The sequence below is a fragment of the Chiroxiphia lanceolata genome, chromosome 11 (assembly GCF_009829145.1).
Source record: "Chiroxiphia lanceolata isolate bChiLan1 chromosome 11, bChiLan1.pri, whole genome shotgun sequence".
In the NCBI taxonomy this organism is placed as follows: Eukaryota; Metazoa; Chordata; class Aves; order Passeriformes; family Pipridae; genus Chiroxiphia; species Chiroxiphia lanceolata.
Window position 1 is genome coordinate 2,968,521 of NC_045647.1, and position 24,460 is coordinate 2,992,980.

The 24,460-nt window shown below is 45.3% G+C and overlaps 1 protein-coding gene across 13 annotated transcripts in view; it reads right to left on the minus strand.

The window, feature by feature from the left end:
- The window catches only part of CHL1 (cell adhesion molecule L1 like), a 137,957-nt gene that overhangs the window by 59,427 nt on the left and 54,070 nt on the right, over positions 1 to 24,460 (minus strand). For all 13 annotated transcript variants that reach the window (XM_032698836.1, XM_032698840.1, XM_032698843.1 and 10 more), the window contains one exon: positions 263 to 452. In XM_032698836.1, the coding sequence (XP_032554727.1) occupies positions 263 to 353 (91 nt within the window). In that variant the 5' untranslated portion in view covers positions 354 to 452. The remainder of the gene's footprint in view (positions 1 to 262; positions 453 to 24,460) is intronic.

Genomic DNA, 24,460 nt, shown 5'->3' on the forward strand with positions numbered 1-24,460 from the left:
CTAAGCTGTGTGTTGGATGGCAAACACCAGCTAGATGTTATTAGACAAGTTCACTGCTGCATTTAAACAGGTAAAACCAGAGTAGCTCTACTTTTGTATCACACCTGAATTTCCCAAAGGCCAGGTTGTGGCAGGATTAAATTTGAAATGGAACAACTGGAAAGGAGGATTTAATATTTTTTTTTCTTCAGGGGAAGTTTAAAAGGAAAAAAGGGGATATCAAACAAAACAGCAAAGTCTACAGCAAATAACTACAACTCACCTGATAATGGTATTTCAATAGCTGCTGCCAAACTCAATACAAAGAAAAACAGGCATATGGTGATGCCTTTTGTGCTTAATAGCATCTCCATCACTCTTCTGTAAACAAGGAGTCCAAACAGAATGAGAGATACCTGGTGCTTCCTCTCACTGTCGCTTCAAATCAGACATAGGGATGTGAAAGTGGAAATCTAGTGAGGAGAAGAAACAACAGTATTACCCTGCAAAATGAACTTGGGTCTAACAAAGTTGTAAATTAAGTAAATGCTTCAGCTAAACTGCAAATTGCACAAAGTGGTCCAATTTCCTCTCCTCTCTCTCCATCCTTTGGTTTCAGGAATAACCCCTATTACATCTCTAACAAAAAAATAGATACACAAAAGTACAACTCTATTATAGTACAAAAGGATAATTATTTTTTGGGGGGGTTTGCAATTAAAAGTAGGGATGGTTTAAAATGCAGTATATTTGTAATCATTCCAGTTCATAAATTTTTCTAATGAGAGTTGTGTAAGTTGGAAAGTAATGTAACAGATCTAATGAGAGAAATTTGGTACACTAATGACCTTGTTCATAAATCTCATCTGTCTTTTATCTTTCATTTATGCTTAAAAAAAGGACACAATCTCATTTAGTTCATTAATAAGGACCAGAACATGAAACATTTGCTTTTCCTCCATAATCCCAGAACTCCTATAGGTAGGTTTTACACATTCCATTAGACACCCTTAGGTTCTTCATTACAAGGCAAAAATGTCTTTTAGCTGCCAAAAGGAGACATATCCAGTGCTAATGAGCATTCGAGTGTAATTCACAGAGAAGTAGAAGTCTGGTTTAGATCAGACAGCAGGAAGAAATTGTTCCCTGGGAGGGTGAGGAGGCCCTGGCACAGGTTGCCCAGAGAAGCTGTAGCTGCCCCATCCCTGGAAGTGTCCAAGGCCAGGTTGGACGGGGCTTGGAGCAACCTGGGCTAGTGGAAGGTGTCCCTGCCCCTGGCAGGGGGTGGGACTGGATGATCTGCAAAGTCCCATCCAACCCCAAACATTCTGAGATTCTTTGATTCTACGGATGTGGGTGCACAGAGGATTTCATGCAGCTTCATTCACGGTATCTCAGTGAATTATGAACCACTCTGAGGTGTGTTTTGTACCTGTGCATCCTCTAACACATAATGCTAAGGGACATCAGTCCCAAGAGAATTTAGACCTCATTGTCAAGATAATTTCACAAGAACCATTTTTAAGACAAGTCTGCTGTGCTGGAGCAAAGGAGCAACCCCAGCCCTGCGCAGCGCAGTGAGCTCTGACTCCAGCCACCAAGTTCACAGGCAGAGCTGTATGACCGTGGCAATCCATTTCCAGACTAAGCCTGGCTCAAACACAGCTCTTGGATCTTTGCACATCCCACCCGGTTAATCCAGGGATCAGAAAAGCAATCCCGGGATCACCGGGAGCAGTTGGCACTGGGGGCAGGCGGGAGGTGGGACCCGGGGATGCTCATCCTTGCCCAGCATGGCTGGAGCAGGGACAGAGCTGAGCCACAGCCCACACACACACACACACACAGGGTTTTCTCCTCACAGTTGGTTTGCTGGACCTCTACAACACACAGGCACAAAGCAGAGATTCCCCTTTTACCCAGCACACTCCCTCTCACTTCAGCTCTTGGGATTGAGCAACAGGTTGGGCTGTGGCCCTTCCTCCAGGGTAACTTCTGTTCACATGGTCCCCAGCTCATGAAAACTTCCTGGAAGGTGAGGTCTTTGAAAGCAAAATCCTTGGATGAAGGTTGAAATTGGCCAACGAGGGGCAGGCGACAGACACCATAATCACATAAGCCTCATTTGTTTAGAAATGAGGCTAAAAACCAGATGTCTTATAAGTATCTTAGGTAGCGAGTGTTTGCTGATGGAAGAACCTGACTAATCTGCTTAGTGCTGGTTTCACAGAGGGGGATGGTGCAGAAGGGCACCGGAGGGGCCAGAGACCCTCTGGCTTTGCTGCCACCCCCAGGTTGTGCCCGAGTGCAAATCAGGCAGAATGAGGCAGCACCAGCAGGTTGTGTTTTGTGGCAGTCAGTATTTCCCGCAGTTTGAGTTCTCCTGGCTCTAACTGGGGAGTAATGGACCTTTCCAACCCTCAGCCTGCTAAAAGCTGGGCTGTGTGACAGCCTGGGGGGCACCCAGGACACGGAGCAGCCCCACCTGATGGCTGCTGTCACCGAAGGACAGGGCTCCCACCCTCCCTCACCTGCTCCTGGCAGACACTCAGCTCCAGATCTGTGTCAGCCACAGCAAAACAGATGCTCTGACAGCAAACCCTCTGGACACAGAATTGCAATTTAGGCCCATAAAAATCTGACCAGTGTTGCTGCCTGCAGATGGTACATCCCTGGCAGTGAAATCCTCCTCTCCCCCATCTGCTGACAGCTCTGGGGACCCGAGCAGGCAGGTCAGGATGCCAACCAGAGGCAGGAGAGCTGGGATTCCAGGAGGTGTGCAGCCTGCTAAGGTCACAGGCTGAGCAGCAGCAAGTTTCTTTTTATATCAATGTTACAAAGCACCGTATAGATTCAGATTAAATTCAAGGAAGAAACCAGGAATACATCTCGATTCCTTACCCAAACCCATCAGCTCACACCATCGTTTTGTTTTTTTGTTTTTTTGTTTTTTTAAATAAAGTGACAGAGTAAAGCAGAAACATTCCAAATAAGCAGGATATCCTTTATCCTGTGGTACAGCATGACTTGCCTCTGCAGGCTGCTGTAATTAGTCGGCCTGTCTAGCGCCTCGCTCCTCTTCCCTGGCTGGAATACTAATGCAGGGGCTGACAGCACCAGCATTGGGAAGCAGCCAGCACAGGGGGACTGGTGCTGCTGGACTTGTGCACAGCCAGAGGATACTTCCAGAGGCCACTTGGAAAACTCCCTGCACTGTGTTTTACCTTGGCTGGTTTATTCTGGGGTGGATTCCCCAAGATGCAGCCCCGGTGTGAGAGGAACCAAGCAAGAGGAATTAAGCACCTCCATCTTTTTGGTGTTTGCCTGGTGATAACTATCCAGCAAGATAAGCCTCCTGTTCCCATGTCATACATATTATCCCTAATGGAGCAGCAAACTTATCTGGAACATGCTGAACCTGGGCAGTCGCAGCAGATGAGCCAAAAACAAACAGAAAAACAAACTGACCAGGTGTTTTGGCCCTTGTACCCATCCAAGTCTGAGGTGCTTTTCAAGTTCCCAGCTTGGCTGGGACCCCCATCACTCTGAAGGAACCCCACTATTCTCCCTGACCATGTCCTTCCTCCACTGTGTTACCAGGTATTTGCAGGTGCACTGCACATCTGTTACATTTCATACAGGAGTGCCCTGCTTCCCCCCCCGTCAATTAGAAGCCCCCCATGGCCTGCTCGATACCCCTCCCCTCTCTTCCCCACTCCCTTCCCCGGAACCCCCCCTCCCCCTTCCCCCCAGACCTGAAACGGCAAACCTCTGTGTGCTCCGAGGCTGCTCTGTCCTCCTCCATAGGTGTGTAGCAAGTGCTGGCAAGGCTCCCCCACTTTCTCTCTCCCCTCTCCTGTTGAGACTGCACCTTGAGGTAGCCTCATCTCCTCGGATGGCAAGATTGACGGGGAGATAGACAACAGGTTGGCAAAGGCATACAGTGCTTTCGGAAAACTCCACAAAAGAGTATGGCGTAATAAACACTTGAAGAAAAGCACCAAGATCAGTGTTTACAAAGCCATAGTGCTGTCTACTCTCTTGTATGGTTCCGAATCATGGGTCATCTACCGCCACCACCTGCGTCTCCTAGAACGCTTCCATCAGCGCTGCCTCCGTACAATCTTAAACATCCACTGGTCAGATTATGTGACCAATACATCTGTTCTTGAGCAAGCAGCAGTCACAAGTGTAGAGGCCATGCTGATGAGAACACAGCTGCGTTGGGCAGGGCACGTCTCAAGGATGAAGGACCACCGCCTCCCTAAGATCTTGCTCTATGGTGAACTTGCCACTGGCTGCCGCAAGAGAGGAGCCCCGAAGAAAAGATACAAGGACTCCCTGAAACAACATCTCAGCCTTGGCCATATTGATCACCATAATTGGTCCACTCTGGCCTCAAATCGGGAGGCTTGGAGACACAGCATCTATAACGCAGCGGAAGCCTTTGAGAACACACGCAGGATCTCTCTCGAGGAGAAAAGGCAACGCAGGAAGAACCGTGTCTTGCTGAATACTTCATCTAAGGAGTCTTTCTGTTGTGCCTTTTGCAACCGGATATGTCTGTCACGTATTGGCCTCATAAGTCACCAACGTGCCTGTAACAAATGTGGATAAAGCCTTCCCAAATCTTCGTTCGCGAAGCCCAGCCATGATGATGATGATGAATGGAGCAGCAGAGGTGCTGTCTGGGCTGACAGCAGGTTTTATGGAATGCCAGCCCTTTATGCCCATCTCCCCCGATGTCCCCCACTCCACTGGTCTCTGCTGCACCTTGTTCTGGACAATGCTGGTCCTCAGCACATGGACAGGTGAGACTCATCCTCCCAGCAGAGACCTGTGCCAAGCTATTAACCTTATTTAAGGTGACTACAGACAGGGCTGCCAAGCTGTAGGCGTTTAAGATGGCTTTAGGTGTTTAGGATGGCTTTAGGTGTTTAGGATGGCTTTAGGTGTTTAGGATGGCTGTCACACCCTTGGCTGTCCCACCCAGCCTCAGGCCCAGAGCTCAGCTGAAACTGCAGAGATCCTGATTAAATCACCAACCTCTCCTCTCATTTCCAGCACCCAAACAACCCCCAGTCCCTTCCTAAACGAGCCATATCAGACATCCTCCATCAGATGCCCAGACATACATCCATCCATTCATCCAGACAGCCCATCCATCCCGGCTTCAAACACAGCCGCATGCCCAAACTTCAGGCAGCACAATCCTTCCCTCCTGTGATGATTAAACTCCAGCCCAAAAGTTCTCATCTTGTGCCAGTTCCTAGCAAATGAACAATTTACTTGCTTCAATAGTTTGGAGAAATAAATGAGGGAGCTGTGCAGGCACTTGGCAGCTGTGGGCAGGTTTCGGTCTCGCTGGTGCCAAAGCACAGCTCTGTCCTTGGGGGTGGGTGAGTGCCAGAGAGCACCTTCCAAAATCCTACCTTGGTAAAACACCAGCCCTGCTCTGAGGCAGTGTTGGGTCAGGCCCAGAGCTCCTGTTTTTCATGGAATCACTGCATGGTTTGGATTGCAAGGGACCTTAAAGCCCATCCACTCCCACCCCCTGCCATGGGCAGGGACACCTTCCACCAGCCCAGGTTGCTCCAAGCCCCGTCCAACCTGGCCTTGGACACCTTGTGGATGTGGGGCAACACAGCCTCTCTGAGCAACCTGTGCCAGTCCCTCACCATCCTCACAGGGAAGAATATCTTCCCAATATCCAATCCAATCTTCCCAACATCCAACCCATCCCTGCCCCCTGTCAGTGTGAAGCCATTCCCCCATGTCCTGTCACAACAAGGGGTTGGGAAAAGCCCCTCTCCAGCCTTCCTGTGAGCCCCCTTCAGGTACTGTCAGGCTGTGAGGTCTCCCCAAAGCCTTCTCTTCCCCTTTCCTCCAGGAATTCCACCTCCTCCTTTGTTCTCACAAGGAGCTGGCTGCAGCATCCCTTGGACCAGGGAGGGGGGCACCAGATTGCCAAAGAAAACCTTTCTTCTACCCAAGGAATGAACACGTATTGATGCAACAAATGTCACACTCACAACCCCTCCTCTCCCTTTTGCTTTCCCCCCTCCTCCCTCCATTTCTATCCTTCTATTTGCTTTTCTCTGCCTCAGGCTTAAGTCAAGTAATTTGAATTCACTGCAAATACTTATCTGTAGTTCCTTACCTGCAATTCATTATTTACTGTGCTGTTCAGTTAATAGTAAATACTGATTGCTCTAAGGACAGCTCATTTGTTTGTTTAATGAGCTGCCTTTAACTTACACTGAGCAAATCTTTCAAAATATCAGTTTTTTCCAAGGAGCAATGCAGTTCCAGAATCTTTTATTATACCCCCTTACTTCCAGAAGGATGTAATAAAAATATTGGACAACCAAACAAGAAAAAAATTAAATTTCCATTTATCTCATCAACCTAGTGAAAAATTTTCCCTACATGTAATTACTACATTAAAATTGCTCATAAATAGTAGCAGGATGACAGCCAAAATTCCCAGATTACTGGTCTACTGCTTCCAAGAGAAATTATATTGCACTACTAAATATGGCATCTACCTCAGCTGTTTGGTTCCCTCTTCAAATATGTAAGGTTTGGTTCTTGTTTAAGTCCTGTACAGCACAAATATTCAGGAAGGTACTGGATTCCCACAGTTTAACACTGGGATATCTCTGGGCTAAGTTTTTCATTAGTTAGAACCAGGTTTAATTTCTCAGTGACTTATAAGTGACAGGATTTTTAAATAAAAATCCATTTGTAATTAGAAATTACAGCCTTCTGTATGGTCACAGTTACAAAAAAACAGAAAAGCACTTTGGAAAAAAATTGCTTTCTGATATAAGAAATAAAAATTTGGTTGTTTAATGATACCACATGGAACCATAAAGGTTGGAAAAGACAAGTTCAGTGAGTATAAAATATAGGAGCTTAATTAAGTCTTCTCACTTTCTCAGTTACAGTCCCATGGTTGGGGTTCAGCTTGTAGAGGACCAGTGCTCCAGAAGTGTTGTTTCCAATTCCATCCCTGCACACGGTCAGCCTGGACCTGGAGGCTCCAACCCATGTAATCCCTTCACCCCTACCACTTTTGAGGATGCAGGGATGTTCCACCTGCAGCTCCCAGAACAGGTTCCCTGGGATACAGGCAGAACCCCAGGGAGCACATGGAATTAATCAGCCCTGTGCTTTTCCATGCCACAAGTAGGAGTAGCTCCCTACTTCACTAATTAGCTGGGAAAGGCTGAGATTTATGCCAGTGAAACCCTAAATGTAGTGCTACAGCAACAGTATTTGTGCAGCTCTAGATGACTTTTTTTTCCCCTGCAACCCCCCCACATGTAGAGTCACTCAAGTGTTTGGAAAAGATGAGAGGGAATATTCATAAGGCCCCCTCGTTTCACTTCAGGTGTCAGTGTTACACACACAGCTTTTCCCCTAAAAGCTTTTTGACATCCCAGTGCTAGTGGCAGGGAGAAGATAACCTTCACTTGACTCTATCCCAATCACCTATTTTGGGATGTTGTCGGTTCTTAAAAAAGCAGCCCATGATGCAAATGCTGGAAGTGATTAAGATAATCACCCAAATGAGAAAGCTGTTCTTCCTTCCGTGGCAAAATATTTCCAAATAGACAGTAGCACAGAGCTGGAGTGGAGATACTTTTTTTAGATGCAATTCCACTCTCAGGAGGTTTAGTGAGAAAAGTCTACGTATTATTTATCCTGCCAAGGACTTCATAAACCTTTTTGGACAGCACATCTAAAGTAAAAGTTCTCAGTGTAGTTAAAAAACTTCAGCATTATTTCACAAAATTTATATGTTTCAAATATGATTGCAAGTGTTATTCCTTCCCAATTTTGTAATCCATCAGTCTTTCACTTTCCCAAACCACAAAACCACTCTAAAAATGTGATGGAACGAATATAATTAATAAAGAAATATGTACCAAAGGCCGTGAAATGTAGCACAAGCAGCAGTAAAACATTCACTTCAATAAACAGTGTATTAGAATTAATTTCCCTGGGACAAGGTTATAAGAAATAAATAAGGAATCTGGGAGCCCAGCTTGTCAGGTCCTGGTTTTCTGGGAGGGCAGTCAGCCATGGGGTGGGCAGGGGGATGGTCTGGCCCCAGACTGTCTGGGAGGGCAGTCAGCCATGGGGTGGGCAGGGGGATGGTCTGGCCCCAGACTGTGACCAGCATCTCAGTTGGATGTTTGTGCTGATTGTGTGGAACTCAATTTATAGTGTTTCTGACTGAGCCACTCTGAGCTCAGTGAAAGTTAAGAGGTGTACAAGCACCTTCCACTCCAAGTGCCCAACCCCAGCAGAAGGCAGCAGTACCAATATGATTCCTGCCAATTAGATTATCTGAATAATTTTTTTCCCCTTCTTTTTTTTGCTTGCACCTTCCAACACGTGCCATGAGATGGCTCCTTTCAAGTCAGCAAGAGTTTGGGTTTGGGGTTTGGTTTTTAAAACAGCAATGTTTCTGGAAATACATGGTATTCAAACTTAATGAGTAATTTAGAATCACAGAATCATAGAATGGTTTGGGTGGGAAGGGACCTTAAAGCTCATCCAGTCCCACCCCCTGCCATGGGCAGGGACACCTTCCACCAGCCCAGGTTGCTCCAAGCCCCGTCCAACCTGGCCTTGGACACTTCCAGGGATGGGGCAGCCACAGCTTCTCTGGGCACCCTGTGCCAGGGCCTCCCCACCCTCACAGGGAAGGATTTCTTCAGTACCCATTTTGATCTTTCTGCTCAACCCATCCAATATTAACTGGAATTGACTGAGCCCACCAGAGGATCATTTGTAAACTTAAATAAAACTCCCCAATTCTGTATTTGCTTCCTGTGAAAATCTGCGTGAGTAACTTTAAGACCTGGAACATTTGACAAAACTACCAACTTAATACAAGCCACTCAACTGCTGAAAACAAAGTTCACTTTTGCAACTGTGGATATTCACAACAAAAACCTGCTCAGAAAGTCACAGCCCTGCAAAGATGATGAGGAGCCCCAGGTTTGCCAGCGGATCATCAGATCCACTCTGCTGGAACCTCAAAATGCCTCAGAGCAGCACTTGTAATAAAGACTCACAAGAAAATCCAGCCTGGCAATCAATACCTGGTTTAGCCTCTTCATAACCAGTGAAATAAACCTTCACTGTGGATGGCACTTGCTGCTGATGAAAACCTCATTATGCTTTAGTTGTGGCATTACTGACACGGTGCTTCCAAGTAAATTGAGATAACCACTGGTGTGGTTATTTGTACCATTAGAACACACAGCCCTGAGTGCCCTGCAGCCAAATCCCACCATTAGGGATGTTCTTAAACCTGTGAGTAAATATAAACATCTGCATTGATTTAAAGAGAAGAACAGACTTAAGCAGGACACCAGGCGACCCCAAAGTGGCTCTGGCTCAGCCCTTCTGATGGGACAGGCATGGATAAGCATTACAGGGAGTGCAGGAGAATCCTCTCCTGCTACAGACACCCTCCCATCTCCTACTGCTTGGGGACTTTCTGAGCCAGATGCTGCAGCCAACCTCTAGTCTGTAATAGCTACCAACAGGCTTCTCTTCCACCAATTTAAGTATTTTTTTCTTTTTACTGCTTTGATGAAATATTTGACCTCCATCAACTGAATTAAGGAGTCCCTCTATATGTATTAATATGTAAGTGTTAAATTTACTGCTCAATAATCTCACTGGCTCTTCCCAGCTCTCTACAGGTCACCCCCACTGGCATCAGTTCTGAGTGTGGAATTCCTTGTATCCCCCCTTTGCAATCCCACTGCCAAACTTAATGCCCCCAGAGCAGCAGCTCAACCAGAGCATATGCATTTGGTGGGGTAACTCAGCAGCCCAGTTTGGTCCCAGGTCCTGCTTCCCTGCCCATCCTCACTGCAGGTGCAACTATTCCTCCCCAGTTCACTTTTGGACTGGGTTAACTGGGCACCTCTGAGCAGTGGGAGCTCTGGGCCAGTACAGCAGCTCCTGGGACAGAGGAGGTCAGGTCTCTAGACACAAACCTAATCTTTTCTTCAGTGGGAACCAATCCATATCTTTACATTCATCTTCTATCCTTCTTCCAGTTCTACTGGGGCAGCAATCTCTCTTTCAGGGGAAAATGTGGATTTAATGTAGTGTACCGAGGTGTATATACCATATCCTGCAGCATAAACTGCTGGTGTAAATGTTCTGCAGACTCCTGAGAAATCTACAAGTATTTAATTAGCAAGTTTTTAAGGCATTTAAAGTGGAATTAAAAATACCATGTTGAAATTTTAGACTATGTTCCTTCACTGCACTATGAAGTGTACTTTGCATGATTCTTGTACAAGTGACCATAAAATAAGGTTTATATATGCACATTTACAGATGGAAGAGCAGCCTAATCCCCCCACGTGTGTCTGCTTTATCTCCTTCACTCAAAGGTATGGCCATGCATTCATTCATTTTTTGTCAACCAATGAAACCAGAGGGATTATTCCAGCACAAGGAGATAACGCTGCAGCAGAGGAATGTCGTGACCTACAAACACACAGTGACCATCGCTGGTAACAAACCAGCCCAGACCTGAGCTTTGCAGATCCACTTGAAAGTACAGCAGCCTGTTAAAAATTCAGCTGCTGTCTGAGGCTTTTGCCACCCTGTATTTCTTCGAGATACTACGTCTCCTACACGAGCTTACCACGTTTCTGCCTGAAACTAGTTTTATATTAACTGAAATTTTGAACAGCCATTAGCATTTCAGCTCATAGGTCAAGCATGAAGCACAAACCAAAGGACAGCAGCAAGTGGGCTGGGTGAGTGGGGGTGAGGACGTGTCAGGCAGGCACAAAGGAAAGGAAAGCAGGTTGCAGTTTGTGTTCAGATGAGGCTGCTCACGACAGCTCTGCTACGGAGGAGATGCAAATTCTCCTCTATTTCAGAATGGATTTGCAGCAGAGGTGCTTGCTTCTTTTGTAATTTCATTCTCCCTCTTTCAAAACACGGAATAATAGGAAAATCATGAGCTTTCTCACGTTAATACAAACATAAGTATAGTGAAGCAACATCTCATTGGAGCAGCCCTGCCTCACCTTGTAGCCTCTCCTGCAGCCCAGCACAAGGCACAGCCTGAGCCATTCCAGTCCATCCCTGGGCAGACACAAAGCCAGGCAGAGCCCTATTGACTTGGAAATGCGGGCAGGGATGTGCCAGGCACAGCTCCTCACGGGCCCGCAGGGCGATGGGATTGCTCAGTCAGCAGAAAGCTCAGGGGGAACAGCACAGAACGCGCTCCCAGCGCACAGCCCGGGGCTCCTCGGGAATGTGCCCCGGGAGGAATCCTGCGCTCCGGCAGGTAGGAAAGGAGGGGGAGAAAACCACGCACCCAGCCCCTAATGGGCTCCACTGGAGAGCGCAGGGTGCTCGTGGTGCAGGAGCAATCCCCGTGCCAGGAAAACCACCCCACAAGAGCAGAAACCACTGCAGGGCAGCGAGGGCTCCCCTCGGTGTCAGTGATTCTCACAGCACGGGCTGGTGTTCACTGCAGAGCCCCCTGCGCTAGAAACGAAGTGACAACATGAACAGAGGGGGAAATGGTGTTTAATTGCAAATGAATTACCCCTATAAACAGGAGAAAACAGCTATTATTCCCACCTGATCCACTAAGGATCATCTGTTCCTGCTGCGCCACAGGCAGGTGAACTCATTCACAACGTCCAACACTGGCAGTGCTGTCAAACATCAAAATTCCTAAATCTGAGCTCACTCCTTCATCCATGCCATGCACCATGAACACTCACAGTGCTTCTCAGTGCCTCATGGACTCAGGGGACGCTCAGTGCATTCCCAAGACCCCAAGTGAAAAACCCTGGCAAGCTTCACACATAAAACCTTAACTCCCCGAGAAAACTAGCAGCAAAACTGAGGCAAATCTCCCCTCTCAGTTTTATCTGTGTATCTCAGCACAATGGCACTACAAGGCAGTGAAAGGCACTGGGACACTGCGTGTTCCTAATTTAAATTGCAGCCAGTGACTCGTGACCACGGAGGGATTCACAGCGAGCAGTCTGTGTACTTTCTGCCTTCCTCAGGTTTTTCCTCCTCCAGTGTAATAACAGAGATTAGCTCCTTCAGCTTTGTGGAGGACCTCCCTAGGCTTGCTTTTCCCTGTAAGTCGAGGCAATTGAGCTTCCAACATTTTCCACGTTACCAGAGATACAAAAGATTACTTTAAAAAAAAAAATAAGTAAAAATTAAGTCAAATGTAGTGATTCAACCACAGACACTGAATGAAAGCATTTAAGGGCACAAGTTAAACACCTGACATGCCTGGATGGGGAGCATCTCTTCTCAGAATGAGAATCTTGGTTTGATTCTACAGGAGGATCCACACTTATGAGTGTGATTTACAGTCTACCAAGGAAATACCACCACAGGAATTGATTTAGGGTAATAATAGTAGGATTTGGCCCAGTTTGTACATTAGTAAGTCAAGAGCAAACAGGACAGCATTAGAGACACATGGATATTTCATCCTTATCCTGCATTTCCAACTTCCCTTATGTTTACCTGGAATCTGCAATCATTTCCTTCATTTCAAAGAACTTCACAGCTAAATAAAACCCCCAACAAGCTTAAAGAAAAACACACAGCCCAGCCCACACAGGTGAGACCATCTCGTTTCACCTGTATTTTTTAGGAGCCTTTACAATCCCGGCCCAGGCTCATGAGAAAGTGATGGGACAAGTTTTTGTCAGGATCTCCACAGAGAAAAGTGTTCCCAATCATCCTGGAAGTGCCTGAGACATTCCTCCAAGTAGCATAATGCTGCAATTTATCTGGTCATCATTTTTTTTCCAATAGCTCCTGTTAATGAAAACGTTTTGTGCCCAGGCTTTCAGGAGAGTTGTTGATAAGGTGAGGATTATTTCTGAGCACAGCAGCAGTTTTCTGCACTCACTCAGGTAGTTTTACCATTGTGGGAGAAAAAGCATCATTCAAAATGCTCCAAATCCCAATGATTTTCTTGCTGCAACAGTTGCTTTTCTCCACTAATGCCTTTTTTCAGGGCACTGAATCAAAACATCCATCAGCTGCACTGAAGACAGCTGACAATATATTGGATATATCTACTGTAGCTGTGAAAGAAAGGGAAAAGACTGTAATTCTGTTTTTCTCTCCTCTGGATCCACATTCATCATCCCTTTCACTGCCTGCAAGATGCAGAAAGGCAGTTGTCAGTGACTGCATTATTTTCAGGTGATCACAGGAGAGGTTTCATCACACAGATCACAAACACACACGGTATATTTTAAGGCACAGTTGATCTTTAGGAATACAACTGAACTCCAGCTATGTGCCTGAACAGAGAACAATGAGGAAGCAACACATGCAGCAAAACACACTATCCAAAAAGCCTAAAAGCCTGGAAAAATACACCTATTTCCTAAGTTCCCAGAGAAAAATGTTTTGAAGGAAATTGGGCAAATCTAAGTCCATTCCCTGAGCTACTGGGGGGTTGGTAAAGCATCTCCTGAGCCAGACAAGAAGGTTTAGAAACAATTCAGAGACAGTGCCCACTAACTACACAAGGGTAATTTAGATCATCACTTTTCCTTTCTCTTTATTTTTGGTGTTTTCTTTCCATGGCAACAGCAAAACACAGTCACCTAAATCCCACCACCAAATATGAAGTCCTTATTTCAAAGCTGGAGCTGCTGCTGGTCCCCCACGAGGTGACTTTATGAACACTGAATACAAACCCACCATATCTTCCTTGCTTTGAAAAAAACCCCAACTCCACCTTGCTAGAAATTAAAGTAAATAACATTAAATTCAAAGTACAGCAAATGTGCATCAGGAGTGAAAAATTCTGCTTGAATTATTCAAGTCTGTTCAAGTTATGTAAAACTGTCAGAAGTACCTTCATGCTGAATGTCAAACAGGCAGAATCATGGCCTTCATTGCCCATTCTGTCCATAACACCCTGTTCTTCAGAGCAAGAGTGACTTTTTCCTCTGCAGAAGTGTCACAGTAATCACCTAAAAGCACGTTGGGATAACGTGCTCTCCATGCCACACACATGAAAACTGTATTACAGATTTCTGTAACATCACACGTGTTGCTCTACCTTTTTCTTAAAAAGAAAACAAACAAACAAACAAACTTGTAAATACTGTTAGTCTTACTGTTTTTATCCCTAAATACTGCTGGCCATATTGTTTTTTCTCTCATTTGTGTCATGTCAGGTGGATAAATCCACTTTATTGCCCTCTAATCATTATCTCACATTATGCACCTTAGGAAGACTCACCAGAAAGTGCCTGAGAAAACCTTAAAAATACCCCAGAGAGGAGTCAGTTATGAAAAAGGCAAGAGCTGCACAATATCTTTCATACACTTGACTCTCAGATATCTCTGATTTAGTGTCTCCTCCTTCATGCTTCCCTGGAAAGAAGCATGGGAAAGAAGAGCTGCATGGCTTCATTCCTTATGGATCTGAGCACTTCAGACAGCTCTCCACAGCACAGACATGTGAATGGACACCCCATACTCTTCATTCTTGTCCAACTCAACTGGTGTGTCCATTGGGTCCATCCCCTTGGACCAAACAACATCATTTATTATGGAGCTAAACTGCATCTAGAAGCCTGATGGAAGCTCTTAGTACTCCCTGAAAAACATGATTGTATCATGATAAATAACATTCCATGTTAAATGAATAACAGGAATCCTCTCGGGGTCCAGGTCACAGGGTGGCAGATCAAGAAGCAAAGGGAATTTGCTGAGAGCCTGAAAATAAATGCAGGGAACTGTCGACAGCCAGTGGCACGGGGGCACAGGGCAACACTGCTGCAGTGGAGAGCCACACACTCACCTCTAATTTAGCCAGGGAATACTGGAAAAGAGCTCATCCTGTCCCTACCTAACTCTGATTTATTCTGCATAGCAGAAAAGCCAAGAGGAGCCTTCCTCATTAGACCCTGTACACCTAAAACACGGGTAACAGGAGGTGGCAGGTGATGTATTGGCTTTCTTGACGCTCTGATTTGCAGCTCCATAAAAACCCCCAGATCTTGGAGCATCCCGAGTTTCAAACAGGCAGAGAAGGAGCTGCTGGCTCCTGAAGACATGGCAATATAAAAATGAAACCACTGCTGCCATTACAGCACATGCCCTTTGAGCTTTTCTCTCCACTCTCCTTTTCCTCCCTTTGTTTAGCTGCAGTTATTTAAAGGACAGATCTCTGTTTAAGCAGCTGCTACCACGACTAGTTGGCCCAAGCAGCACTTTTAATTAAATATTTGCTGCTGTGAGAGTTTTCTCTCCCCTCCCTGCCATCCTTGTGGACAACATTTGCTCTTGCAAAGATAACAGGTCTGCTGAGCAGCCTCCTCCTTTGCCTGCCAGGCCTCCTGCACTCCAACCCCTGCAAGGGTGTGAAACCCCCACAAAAATTAATTTTTATGATATGCATCGTGACATTTGCTATCAAGGACAACCATCAACAATAAGGAAAAGAAATAAAGCTTGCTGGGATTTAATAATGATTATTAAATTATGTCATTTACATAATTAGGCTTTAGTAATAACTATGGCATATCTCTCATGGCATGGTAAATTGGCAGAGCACTTCATAAAGGGATTTTGGGGCTTTTTTCCTTCTCTTCCTTCTCTCCCACCAATAACTGAAGAGTAGATCAGGTAAATGATATGACAACACACACAAGCAGGTTTGCACAGAGGATGGAAACTGAGATGAGTATCACAATGTGAATAAGAGAATTCTTGAGAAATATGGATTTCAAACAGGTTTCTTACAGATTCCTTTCTCTGAGAGTTTCTTCCTAGTGAGCAGCCAGGTATAACAAAGCCTCTGGGATGCTCTATGATATTTCCCAACCAGGATCAGCAAGACATCAGGTTCACTCTACCATACCTGTTCACAGAATTGTTCACTCTGTTCCTCCCAGCAGGTAACCCTGGGAAAGGCATCAAAGGCAACTGGGTTGAACAAATACCAGTAAAGGCTTGACTTGCTTGGGGAAAAGCTCCTTTCCAACAGACATCTCACAAAACAAATGTGTGTCTTGACTCATCTTTACCTGGTCTAGGTGTGACTCTGAGATTCTCACCTATTCCCATACTGGAAACAGCAGAGTGTGGAAAAAAAACCCCAACCCTCTTCACTAGACTCAGTTTGACACCGGAAGTGGAAAAGTTAAAGAGAAAAAAAAAAATTGATATTTTTTTGTTAGCCAAGACATTTCAATTGCTGGGACAGACACTTGTGGTCTCCCTCTGTGCCAAAATGAGAAAGCAGCAAGGGATGAGGATTCCCTGGGAGGGTGGGGAGGTCCTGGCACAGGGTGCCCGGAGAAGCTGTGGCTGCCCCATCCCTGGAAGTGTCCAAGGCCAGGTTGGAACAACCTGGGCTAGTGGAAGGTGTCCCTGCCCATGGTAGAGGGTGGAAAAAGATGATCTTTAAGATCCCTTCCAACCCAAACCATTCTGTGATTCTGTGAGGCTGAAGGGATGAAGAGCTGTGAAGCAGCACAAAGGAGCAAAGAATTTGGAGTGTGAAATGGAGATGGAGAGAGAAAAGCTTCAGGAAAAAAAGAGGCAGCATGACAAGTACTTAAGGAAAATTAGAGCAGACACCAAACAAGGCTGGTAGAGCTACATGGGGCCTTGGAGCAGCTGCTGTTGGATGTGGATGAGAACAGAACAGAGCCTGGGAGAGGGATGGCTCTGTCAAAATCACAGGGAATGCAGATGAGCAAGGGGTCGGTGCTGTGCAGAGACAGGCAGTGCAGGGACCTGAGAATTTGTGAGGCTGGAACAGGAACTCACTGGGGAAGAAATGAAAGAGAGACTGGTCTCAAAGCCCCGAGCAGGGAACTGGAGACCCTGCAATGGCAATGACAGTCTGTGGGGATCAGAGAACACAGCACTGAAAATTCCATTCAACTGAATATTTCAAACCTGCCTGGATTCCCCAGGCTGGGAGACACAGTGAGAATTTATTTCAAAATGAAAGACTAGAATCACTAAGAAAATTTGGGGGGTTTTATATATAAATCAAATAGTTTAAGACAGACAAGTCTGTACAAGCTATTCTGTCACATCAATACACCAGCATTACAGGACTCAGCCCTCACTTACTCTAATCTACACCAAGCTGTGTCCTTTGAGGTCAGGATAGATGCTCCTGACTGATATCAGCTTCAATGGAAAAAAAAAAAAACAACAAATAAAAATTCTGTTTCTATGGGAAACCTGTCAAATTCCACTCAAGCACCAGAACATCTCCCTGCATTTCCAGTTAACAGAAGCAACTGGTGAAGCAAAGCAGGGCTGGGGCCACTCTCTGTTACCTCTCTCAGGAAAACCTTTCTTGGGGGGGGATTTATTAATATGATTTACACAGTAACTGCAATTCAGTTTGTTTCCTGAAAGGAACAGAAAAGATCACCATCCCGAGTCCCTGTGCTTTCCTCAGATCCATTCACCAGTGAACTGAGGTCATTGTCACTCTCCTGACTGCCAGACAGGTAAATCCAAACTGACAACACACACAGGTCCTTCAGATCAGTGGAGAAATCAGGGAGAGCCTGAGAGATGTTAATAAAGTACCTCACCACCCTCCCAGGGAACCCCCATCCCTTGCTGCTTTCTCATTTCTGCACGGAGGGCGGCCACGAGTGGCCATCCCAGCAGTCGAAACATCTTGGCTCAAAAAAAATCTGATTTTTTGTTTCTCTTTACCTTTTGTACCTCCAGTGTCAAACTGAGTCTAATGAAAGCTCTGGGGTTTTTTTCTCACACCGAGTTGGCTCTGTCGTTTCCAGGATGGGAACAGGTGAGAATCTCAGTCCCACCTCGCTGGGAGGTAACGCCTTCAGCAGCTGCTAATCCAGGTACACACCAAGTTTCTGTTCCCTAATTCTGTCTCCTTTTCTTTTGTAGCAGCATTTCTAATTTTGCAACTTTGGCTTTATTAGAGTGAAAGTTGTTTTCATCCTCAACTTGGCCAATGTTTAAAAGGGCTCACACAAGCTTGCTGGGCACAAGGAATACCGCTTTCACACTCAAAGAAATCCGTGTTTTCAACAAATACTTTAAGCCTCTATAATCCAGGACAAGTTTGGGCATCCCAGGCATCTGGGAGTGGCTCTCATTTGCTGCAAAATCAGCTCCAGGGATTCTACCAGAAAGCTGCAGGCCAGGAGGAAACATCCCAGGAGCTGGTTCTTGTCTAGTACCACTTCTCCCTATCCAAAGGGACCACCCAGGACTCCAAAAAACATCCAGACAGGTGCAAAGTGTGGCTCATCTGCTTCTAGACCTGGTGGAAAAGCATTGGCAGGGGCTGCCCAGGGAGGTTTGGAGTCCCCAGCCCTGGAGGTGTCCCAGGAGGGACTGGCCATGGCACTCAGTGCTCTGGGCTGGGGGACAAGGTGGGCATTGGGCACAGGGGGATCCATGGGCTGGGAGGGCTTTTCCAACCCTAATGATTCTGGGATTCTGTGAGTGCTGTATAGATGGAACTGGTGTTGCAGAACCTGTCCCAGTGCAAAGCAGGCTGAGCCCGACCCAACACCTGCTTAATGTGCCAGGTCAGCAGGAGGTCAGACAGTGCCCCCCAAAATATTCATCTCAGACACACTCCTGCACTCTGGGCCTGATCAGTGTCATGGAAAACCCTCTCAGTGGCAATTTAGCCATGAACAGTCAGGAGGCAGCTCCAAGTTCCCTGAGAAAGCTGGCAGTACCTTTGCTCCAGGCTTTGCAGTGACCAAGGGCTGAAGTGTCACCTGCAGGGAGGGGTGACACCAACCTGAGCCCAAATCCACTCGAGCTTCCCTGCAGGTGACAGAGGTACCCGCAGGTGCCAGGATGCAACGTTTTACCCACTCCAACAGGTCTGCCTGGAAATGTTTTGCTAATCCTGAACCACAAAAAGGCTTAAAATATCTGTCAATCAGGGCTGCCTCCCCGCTGGCCTCCCCACAGCCCTCGCAGCCTTGCTGGGAGGATTGATATTGAGATCACCAGCGCTGCCAATGTACTGAGGAAAATTAAACCCCAGCCGTGGAAACAATAGCTATTACAAAGTGTGCAATCAGCAGGAGATGGGATGAATGTTTGCAATTCTGAGGCGTAGAAAGCGCTTTTAAAATGCCTTTAGTCTCATCTGTACTTCTTTAATATTTTGCTGCCTGATAGTTGCGTTTTATGGCTGGGCCACGATTTTAGCGAGGTACAAACTTATGGAGTGTAATGTCAAGCTATGTGGTAAAGTCAAGTAAACATTTGTAGTAATTATATGCCCAGGAGATTTCATAACATCACAGAATTAGCAAGTAGCTCAGTAAATTATATATCACTTGATCTGCAATTGCTCCATCCCCAGCGAAGAGCTCGGCTTCATCTCCAGCAGCTCTGACAGGACGTGTCAGCGCGTGGTGCAAACCTGTCAGGCAGTTATTGTGCACTAATATCAGCCACCACCTCACCTCACAATGCTCCTTTTCAGAGTCTTAAAGCACAATTTTCCTGCATTTTCTTTTCAAGAGGAAGCACGCTCTTAACCAGTAAAAGCAGGCACTTTTCTCGCACCTCCTGATTTGTGTTGGAATTCATTTCCACTTTTCCTTCACCACGGAACAACTGCTCAAAGGGCCTGGCTTGGATGCAGCGATGATAATTCCTAATTCCAAATGGGTGTCTGGAAACATCGAAATGCTCCCAGGCTCAGCTAGGCAGGGAGATGCAGGCTGCCTGTGGAGCAGAGCAGCGTGCCCAGCCAGCAGGAGCGAGGTTCTTGCTGCAGACATATGTTCCTAAAGCGCTCGCTCTGGCACAAAGCTCATTAAGCACCCTGACAATCATTTTGATAAAGCACAAGCCAAAAGCTACTGCCTCTCCTGTCGAAAACTTAAGCAGTGAGGATGGCTCGGGAGATTGCCAATGAAGGGAATGCAGATTGTTTTTAAATATCTCTTTCTGGGCTGCTCCAGCCATGCCAGGGTTACCAGCCAGGGCGATTACAGGCAATCGGCTCGACTGGGTGTTTGAGCACAGCAATAAATTGCCAAAGCAGCTGCTGCTCTCCTGCTCAGAGATGAGTGCCCTTTAGCATTTGCTAAAGTGATTTCCTAAGAAATCTGGATCATTTGTCAGGCCACTACCTGAAATGTGTAACACACTTACAGAACTCGCAGATTCATCACCGGCTAATTCTGTTTTCTGAACACACAACAAGGAGACAATGCTCAGCCATCAGCTCCCTTCACATCTTACAGCAGTTCCAAGGCAGAGAGTTTACTGCCTTCCACACAGAGTCACAGACTGATTTGGGTTGGAAGGGACTTTAAAACTCATCCAGTTCCCCCCCCTGCCATGGGCAGGGACACCTTCCACTAGCCCAGGTTGCTCCAACCTGGCCTTGGACACTTCCAGGGATGGAGCAGCCACAGCTTCTCTGGGCAACCTGTGCCAGGGCCTCACCACTCTCACAGGGAACAATTTCTTCCTGATATCCAACCTAAACCTGCTCTCTTTAAGTTTGAAGCCATTCCCCCTTGTCCTGTCACTCCAGGCCCTTGTAAAAAGTCCCTCTCCAGCTCTATTGGAGCCCTCCAGGCACTGCAAGGCCACAATTAGGTCACCCCAAAGCCTTCTCTCTCCAGGCTGAACAATCCCAATTCTCTCAGCCTTTCCTTCCAGCAGAGCTGCTCCAGCCCTCTAATCCACATGTCCAAGCTGCCTGACCCACACAGCCATGGGCTCCATGTGGGAGATGCTGCTCATTCCAACCCTTCCAGGGCGAGCTGAGCCAGAGCTTTGGCTTTGCACCATCTGACCTCTAAAAATACAGGAGCTGAAAGATGGGAGCCTCAACCAGGGATGTGAACAAGCTGTAACATCAGCCAGCTCCTTTCTGACACAGGAATTTATCTATTAGTTTATTTAATTTTCCTGGCAAATTTAATTCTGCCTCTAATCCTTTTGGTTGCAGGAGCAATGCACTGGAACTGCATCTCTGAGCAGCCTCGACCTTATCTCTCCTGTATTGTTTTCTTTCAGTAAATGACTAATTTATCCTGTGCACACTCTAATACCACAGCCATCTGCCAAAAGGTGTACAAACCATCTACATTGCAACAGAGTCTATTAATATGTATTAAAAATCACATTACAGTTGACATAAGCCATTTCTGCACATGAATATGAAAAATACGACTATTATACTTAAAACTTTCAGCTAATCATGCATCACTGATTTTCTCCCTCCGAGTTTATAATTTAAACCTTTAAATGTTTCATAGCAGCCTCATCAAGCCAAGGTTGCTGATGGCTGTTGAGCTGAGACAGTCCATTAGAGTAGCAACAAGAAAAGGGAAAAAAGAAAACAAATAGGAACCTGTTTTGGGAGGGGACAAAAAAAAAATCAATTAAAGAGTAAAACCGAAATTATTTATAGATATCAATAAAATAAAATAAATTAAGAAACAGTGTGCACCTGCTTCTTTCATTGTCTCATATGACACTGGTCACAGTGCAAGGATGGCTTGTAACATAAATCTGTCCAAAAGGACATCAATGCCCAGCAGACAGAGCAGCTTTGACAGATGACATGCACAGAACAGACAGATCAGAGGTGACTTCTGTGTGAGCCATAACATGACCAGTCCTGGTACAAGCTGTCCAGACATCAGAACCCATCCAGCTCCCCAGTACAGCTTTGCCTTTGCAGAGCGCAGGAAACATTCCCTAATTTCTATTTCACTCCCAGTTTTAGGGCTTTTACTCTGCACAGCTCATTTAAAACCCTGGGACTCAACAGCCTGAAAGCTCCGAGCAGCTGAAGCCCAGAATGGGGGCACAAAGTCCCCAATCTCTGCAGAAACTGTTTCCCCCAGGACACCCAGTCCTGCAGGCATCTGACACGGCTGAGACCAAGATTCCAGAGGATTTGGATGCTCTGCTCACATCAATACCAGGAGCAGTCTCTGAGCCCAATCTCCAGGGGTAATTTCAAAATCCCAGAGTGGGTTTTTGGTTTTCTTTGCGTGGTTTGTGTGTTTCCCCCCCAGCACTGAGGGAGCAGATCCACTTATGTTAGAGTTTATTAGACAGTGTTTTCCCCATCCCTGGATTACCTCGTGTGAATGTTAATCACTGTCATTATACAGTTTATTGTCTGTTAAACCCTTACCTCCATTCCCACACACACCCCCCAACAAAAAAGTGATTAAAACCAAATTAAAATAGGTCAGGGGAGAAAATAAAGAAAACAATCCACAAAACTGGGTGCCATTTCATAAAGGACTTTTTCCCACATGGCCACGCTCCTCATTTCCAAACTATCCCAACAACCTCTTCATATAAGTGTCTTCAAGAGCAATGCCAAGAGAGAGTGCAGTGCTGTTCCCAATTAAGTAGACGAAAACCTCTGGATTCTCCCATGAATCCAAATTTTTATCCCAGCCCCCCTCTTCCAGAGTCACCGAATAAGGCACCAACTACTGGAATCTAAAGTGCTGCCAATAAATTATTGTATTTAGGGTTGAAATGTGAACTGGGAAAGGTGATAAGGACAACAGAAACAGGAATTTCTAAGGACCTGGAAAACTGCCACGTTTCAAGACTGAAATACATTCATTGCTATGAATCTATGAGGTTAAAATTATCTGGAAAATTAATACACAAGTGAGTCCAGAATATAAAATAAATATTCCAACATAATCTTGTGTAGTTTATGCCATACTTCCTTTGGTGACCAGGTACCTATCAGAATTTCCAAAGTGGTTCATTGCTCCTAGCAAAAAATGCAGCCAAGTAAGGAATTCAAACATCTGCATTCAGGTTTTATGAATAAAATACATAACAAGGGGACAGGTGCTTCAGCAATAGAAAAGTAATACCTTAAGAATACTCAAAAAAAAACCTCAAAAAAACTAACAAACAAACAAACAAATAAAAAAAAACCAAACCAAAACTACACCAAAAAACCCACAAAAACCAAAACCAAAAACCAACCAACCGAAAAACCAACCAAAAAAAAATAATAGAAACAAAAATATTCCACAAAAAACAGACCAGAAACCACAACCAAAATGCCCCACAAAACCAAAACCCAAACCCAACCCCTTTTGAATGTATTTCATTGCAGATGTTGATGTTCTTTTCCCTGAATGTTTGTAAAATCGTGGGTAACACACAGGAAATGCATTGAATCTCTTTTGAACCACAAAAAAACCATCAGCTGATGTTGCAATGGGGTCACAGAAATCCATTCTATCAGGAGGCAGACTCGAATTTCTCCCCAGTATCCCCCATGATGGATGGACGGATAGATAACTCTGATTAATTTTAATCTATCAGAATAATGTTTAAATATTAACAAAACTCATCCCCAAGTTCATTTAAATTATTAACACTTGATTATCTATTAATTGATTGTATTATTTTTTCATCAAGTGCTGGAGTTTCTCCCCAGGACTGTTGCTATTCCAGCTCCTTCCTCCCACGCTGAATTCAGCCATGGCCCTGCTCCTGGTAGTAAACTCAACACCCAGGAGTGAGAAATCAGCATCTGAGTCAGAAATTTGGACTTCTGAGCAAGTTCTGTTTGTATGAAGTGAAAATATCTTTCATTCTAAGGTTGTATCACTGGTTCCACCTTATTTTACTACTCCCAAACTACTGCACACAGAAAAAATCCCGTCCATCAGAGAACAGCAACCACCTCACCAGGAAGGTGTCTGCTGCCTTGGTACAAACTTAACATTTTGCTTTGAAATTAATTTTTAAATTAACTACTTTTGCAAAATATTTAATCACACAGAAAGCAGACTGAGCATTTTCTTGCAGGGGAGATCATGTCACTGATAAAGAATTCTCTTTAACCTGCATGTAAGGAACTTATGACTTGAAAATGCCCAGACCCATAGGATGAAACTTGTATGACTAGAAACTATAATTACAGACCCACTTGCACATTATTCATAATTAATGATTATACTTATTAAATACAGCCAACTTTTATACCTTTTCCCCACCTAAACCCCCATTTTAAGTACTGATTTTCACACTGCTGCTTATTTTCCTCAACAGAATTAAAACCATACCCTCAGGGAGTTACAAAATCTTACACAACCAATGGTTGTGTTATCTTGGTGTTGGTTAGAGGGGGTTGGGCAGGACAGGGTGTGGTTATGACTGGCCTCTGAGTAAGACTAAGACACAAAAATTTAAGACACATGTATGCAAATTCTGCCTCTATTCTGAGGAAACCTGCCACAAAAATGCACATGACATTCAAAGGCCATTTTGATGGAAAATATGGTATTAAAGGACAAGGGCAGCCAATGTTTGCAGCAACTCACTTGGAAATAAATATGATTATTTGCAAGGGTACGGAGAGACAGGTCAAGGGGGAATGGCTTCACACTGAAAGAGAGGAGCTTTAGATTAGAGTTTA